Consider the following 4,817-nt stretch of genomic DNA (forward strand, 5'->3'; position numbering starts at 1 on the left):
GCATCAGTAAATAGAAAAAGGGAGATGTGGTACCTGAGTGCGGGCCTGTACAGAGAGCGGAACGAGGTTGTTGTTAAGTTGAGTCTGTTGAGTTGAGTTGATATCAGTTGCGCGGGAGTTAATAAAAGACGATCATTAAACCATAAAAATCTGTGTTATTATTACGGCCACAAGCGAGTATTACACAGTCATTGGAAGTTAATTAGTTCTTTTTTCTCATAAACAAATAATTTATTTACGTGATATTTATTGTTTGTTAATAAAATATTCGGTGACTCTTTAAACAGTTTTAAATTTTGTAAATTACACTTTCGGCTCCTTCGGCTCAAAAGGTTCCCGATCTCTGATCAGACTGTCTTTTAAAACGATTTTTTACTTAAATAGTCATTGTCGAAAAATGACAAATCCTATAAAAAACTGTTTCTAGAAATTAAAAAACCCTTCTTAATCCATTTAGTGGTGTGAGAAGCCTTTCTCTTCTTTAGTAACAGTCTCATGAAAATATTTTCCAATTCGAAGGAGATGTGCATCTAACGTGTAGTGATTGGACATGAGTCTGGACATTACACGAATGAAGTCCCTACTCACATCCAGTCTCCTGAACCATGCCTTTGTCGATATTTTAGGAATAATTGAGTGCATCCGCCGACCCAGATCATCTTTATCCCAAGAAGCTTGTCAGCTGGTAAGTGTGCTCAATAGCACCACGTTTGGCTAAAATATCGGCTCTTTCATTGCCTGGAATGGAGCAATGAACCGGGACCCAAACTATTGTGGTATGATAATTATTATACATGAAATTTTCGAAATCGAAAAAAAATTTTTGATGCCAAAAGTCCCAGAATTGCATTAAACGTCAAGATTTAGTGTCATCTCAAAAAAAAAAAAATTTTTTTTAAATCGACTTCTTGGAACTTGTCCCAGAAAGTTGATCGAAAAAAAAAATTTTTATGTTCGGTTTTGGAAATTTCATGTACTCCTCCCTATGGTGCTTTTTCAAGATCGAAAATTTACAAACCTTAACCGCCGGGCAGCACCCCTTACGCATGTCCGATTTAGCTCAAATTTTGCATGAGGACATGTGAGGTGAGGTGCTAAACCATCATATCTCTGGAACCAAAAGTCACAGCCATTTGATCTTTGAACTTTATCAATGGCTCGACAGTAGCTTTCAAACGAGCCCAAGTTGTTAAAATCGGTTCAGCCATCTCTGAGAAAATTGAGCGCGGATAAATATCTTCTAAAAGTGCACACAAACAGACATTTTCCGATCTCGTCGAACTGAGTCGAATGGTATATAACTCTTAGATGCTCCGTTCGAAAGTCAGTTTTTCCAGCAATACTAATACCTTTCTATAGAGAAAGGCAAAACAGTCAATTTTTGAATGAAAATACTGAATAAAGCCCTAGACATCAAAATGTAAATTTTTAAGCACACCCACAAACATTTTCCGATCTCGTCGAGCTGAATCGATTGGTACATAACACTTGGGGTTTCCGAGGCTCCGATCGACTTGAACATTTCAAGAGTCGTTTTTTCCAACAATTCTATATCCTTTCTATAGAAAAAGGCAAACAGTATTCACTGCCGTTCAAGTATTCATCAATCACTCACCTTCAAATGACTCAGTTTTTCATGCAATTGTGCGTTTAAAGATAAGCATGCTAGCAAACATGATCGTCATTATTGAAACAAAAATAATCTAGCGGTAAGATGATAAATCCGCCCATGCGCATCATCAAAATATTGGTTTGCTTGTGTTAATTTTTACGCTTCATGGCATAAACAGAGATTAACCTTGAAGTTTTTGTTTTTTTTTATTGTACACTTCGATGTGAGCATTTCAACTGGGCCCAAAAGCCAATTACAAATTCTCTTTGTATGCTTTCTTTTCTGTTAATAACTCTAATTTTTTCTGTTAACTCTATCATTTTACCATCAATGCTAGACAGTTAACGATCAAACAATTGAAAGAGAAAGTAAACAAAGTCAATCTGTCGTTGGCTTTTAGGATTATTTGAAAAGTTGATTTCTATTATTTGTTTTTGGCTATCACCGTGGCAATTGCCCCTGTTAACCTACGAACCGGTTGCCGATTGAAACTGAGAGTTAAGTTCCGCACCGGAATGAAGTACCCGAGTTTTGCTTTTGTGTGTGTGTGTAGTTGAGAAGCATTGCTATAAAAAAAAGAACCAAAAACAGCGTCCCGCTCGTTTAGTTATCAGTGCCGGATGAGGCGGATTTCTGAATATTGTCATGTCATGCTTTTGTTTAGCGAATAGGTGAGTATATGAAATCATCTAGCAGTATTAGCTGGAAGGGTTTAAAGTTTCGTTTTTTCCACACTCCGGTGAAGACTTGGCAATTCGGTGCAAACAAGTGTTACGAAGCGGTTTATGTTGAACCATTAGAGGGCGCTAACAGACTCTACACAAACTGCTAATGCACTGATGAGTCGAAAACGAAACATAAAAATTTGAATACAGATTGACCAACATGTGAAAGATTTAAAGTCAATTAATTCATGCTCTAATGGATCCTAGTTCGAAGGGGAAATACAATACTTTTCCGTACCCAGTCGAACAATTTCTCCGTCGAAACTAGAGATTTCTTCTGAGCATGTGCAAGAGGATTTATGTGTTCGGTGCCTGATTTCTACCTAGTTTAAAGCCGGTCGATTCGGAATCAACATTTCAGTCCAGTCGCAACACAACAATGACGGTGGCAAAGAAGTGGATTTATGCCCGTGCCTTTTCCGGTTTACCCACGGCGGAAGATTTCCGCCTGGAAGAGGAAACCCTTGAGCAGATTCAGGATGGTGGTAAGAGACTAAAAGTGCCGTTAGCGGAGCAGTCTGAGTTCTAAACCTTTCATATTTCCAGAATTCCTAGCGGAAGCCATCTTCAGCAGTGTCGATCCGTATATGCGCATTTATATGGCGCAGTATCCGGTCGGATCGGTAATGATTGGTGGACAGATTGCGAAAGTTTTGGAAAGTAAAAATCCGAACTTCCCGGTGGGAAGCTACATCCATGGAAACTTCGGCTGGCGAACGCACACCGTTTGTAATCCGGACAAAACCGAGCCTCACTGGGTGCCGTACGTGTTGCCGGATTTTGGCAAGGAGCCACTTTCGCTCGGTCTGGGAGTGCTTGGAATGCCGGGAAGTACGGCGTATTTTGGTTTTCTGGAAATCTGCAAACCAGTGCCGGGCGAAACGGTGGTGGTTAGTGGAGCTGCGGGTGCAGTCGGTAGCATCGTGGGGCAGATTGCAAAAATCAAGGGCTGTCGGGTGATCGGATTGGCCGGATCGGACAAAAAATGCGAGTGGCTCAAGACGATCGGATTCGATCAGGCCATCAACTACAAAACGGCCGACATAGCGAGCGAGTTGAAGCTGGCCGCTCCGAAGGGAGTCGATTGCTACTTCGATAACGTGGGAGGACTGATCACGGAGATCGTACGCGGTCAGATGAACAGCTTCGGTAGGATTTCCGTCTGTGGGACGATTTCGTGTTACAATGCGGAAAAGGCCAAGGTTACCGATCCTCAGCGGGACTACGTTTGGAAGCAGCTGCGGCAGGAAGGTTTCATCAATTGGCGCTGGAATGACCGCCGGTTGGAGATGATAGAGCAGAATCTTCGATGGATCCGGGAAGGAAAGCTGGTATACCAGGAAACGGTCACCGAAGGGTTCGAAAATATGCCGGCGGCATTCATCGGGATGCTGTCCGGTGAGAACACTGGCAAAGCGATCGTTAAAATATAAAGTCGGAACAATTTTGTTTACATTGTATGAAAGCTAATAAAAGTATATTTTTGCTTATTCGATCCACCCAACAGAACTAATCATCTGTTAAAAGATAGGGTTGCCACCTTATAGTCCTCACTCAGCAGAAAATTTTATTCGTATATCCTGCAATTGAAGCTATTTTCAACTCACGTATTTTGCACCGAAATGCAATATCACCTGACGTCTCAAACGAAAACAAATTAACGGCTTTATGGCCGCAAACATATTGTAGTCATTTAGCCTCATGGGCAGCGTTGCCAGGTTGCCAGATTTATCTGGCAAATGTCAGGTTTTTCTCGGTTCGCCAGACATTCTAACTACCCAGATCTTTTGCCAGATTTTACAAATTTTACCAGATTTCGCAAATTTTCTCATATTTTGTCAGATCTCACCAGATCTTTACGGATTTTGGCCTCTATGCGATAGGCGATGAGAACTTTTTTTTGCTCTCTGAAAATGAAGCCCGGTCATAATTTCCTTGTATATAGTAGATCCAGACAAATACAGATAAATTTTTGAGTCAGAGACAGATTTTTGAAGAAATACCATGGCAACTCTGTTCATGGGTACCGGTTTATGGTAGAGTGCACATTACTGTTGTTATTTGTGTTACGTTTCGCATAGCTCATCAGTGCAGTAAAACAATCATCACATCATTAAAATAATTCATAAGGAATATATGATTCTGAAAACGTACTTGATGAATGTATCTAACTAATGCTTTAATTACCAGAAGATCTACGATGCATTGGAGACTTAAATACTTGTAAGACTTTTTACAGTGAATCATATTTTTAAATTTTTGCCTTTTTTTTAAAGAAAGGTTATGCAATCACAGTGACTTGTGAGCCGAAGCCGCTGGACCGATTTCCACATTCTAAGATTCTAATGTACGTCTTTTAATCTCATAGAACTCTATTAAAATTTATCCAGGAACGACTTCCGGTTTTGGAATTACAAGATGGAAGGTGTTTAAAACTTCAAAGTCTCGTTTGGAGTGAAGCTGCAAAAAAATCTTTCTAC

At 40.2% G+C, this 4,817-nt stretch overlaps 1 protein-coding gene across 1 annotated transcript; it reads left to right on the forward strand.

The window, feature by feature from the left end:
• Nucleotides 1–2,018: 2,018 nt before the first annotated feature.
• On the forward strand, nucleotides 2,019–3,832 carry LOC131426446 (prostaglandin reductase 1-like). Its single transcript, XM_058589180.1, has 3 exons — nucleotides 2,019–2,283; nucleotides 2,358–2,822; nucleotides 2,884–3,832. The coding sequence occupies exons 2-3, from the start codon at nucleotides 2,717–2,719 to the stop codon at nucleotides 3,768–3,770; spliced, it is 993 nt and encodes a 330-aa protein (XP_058445163.1). The 5' UTR covers nucleotides 2,019–2,283; nucleotides 2,358–2,716; the 3' UTR covers nucleotides 3,771–3,832.
• The last annotated feature ends 985 nt before the right edge of the window (nucleotides 3,833–4,817 follow it).

This window comes from Malaya genurostris, chromosome 1 (genome assembly GCF_030247185.1).
Source record: "Malaya genurostris strain Urasoe2022 chromosome 1, Malgen_1.1, whole genome shotgun sequence".
NCBI classification, from domain to species: domain Eukaryota; kingdom Metazoa; phylum Arthropoda; class Insecta; order Diptera; family Culicidae; genus Malaya; species Malaya genurostris.

What these genes read in the sequence shown, in the direction of transcription:
- LOC131426446 (XM_058589180.1), top strand. Translation starts at nt 2,717, where the DNA reads ATGACGGTGGCAAAGAAGTGGATTTATGCCCGTGCCTTTTCCGGTTTA. An exon ending in TGAGCAGATTCAGGATGGTG is followed by an intron (nt 2,823 to 2,883) that starts GTAAGAGACTAA and finishes TCATATTTCCAG; the next exon opens with AATTCCTAGCGGAAGCCATC.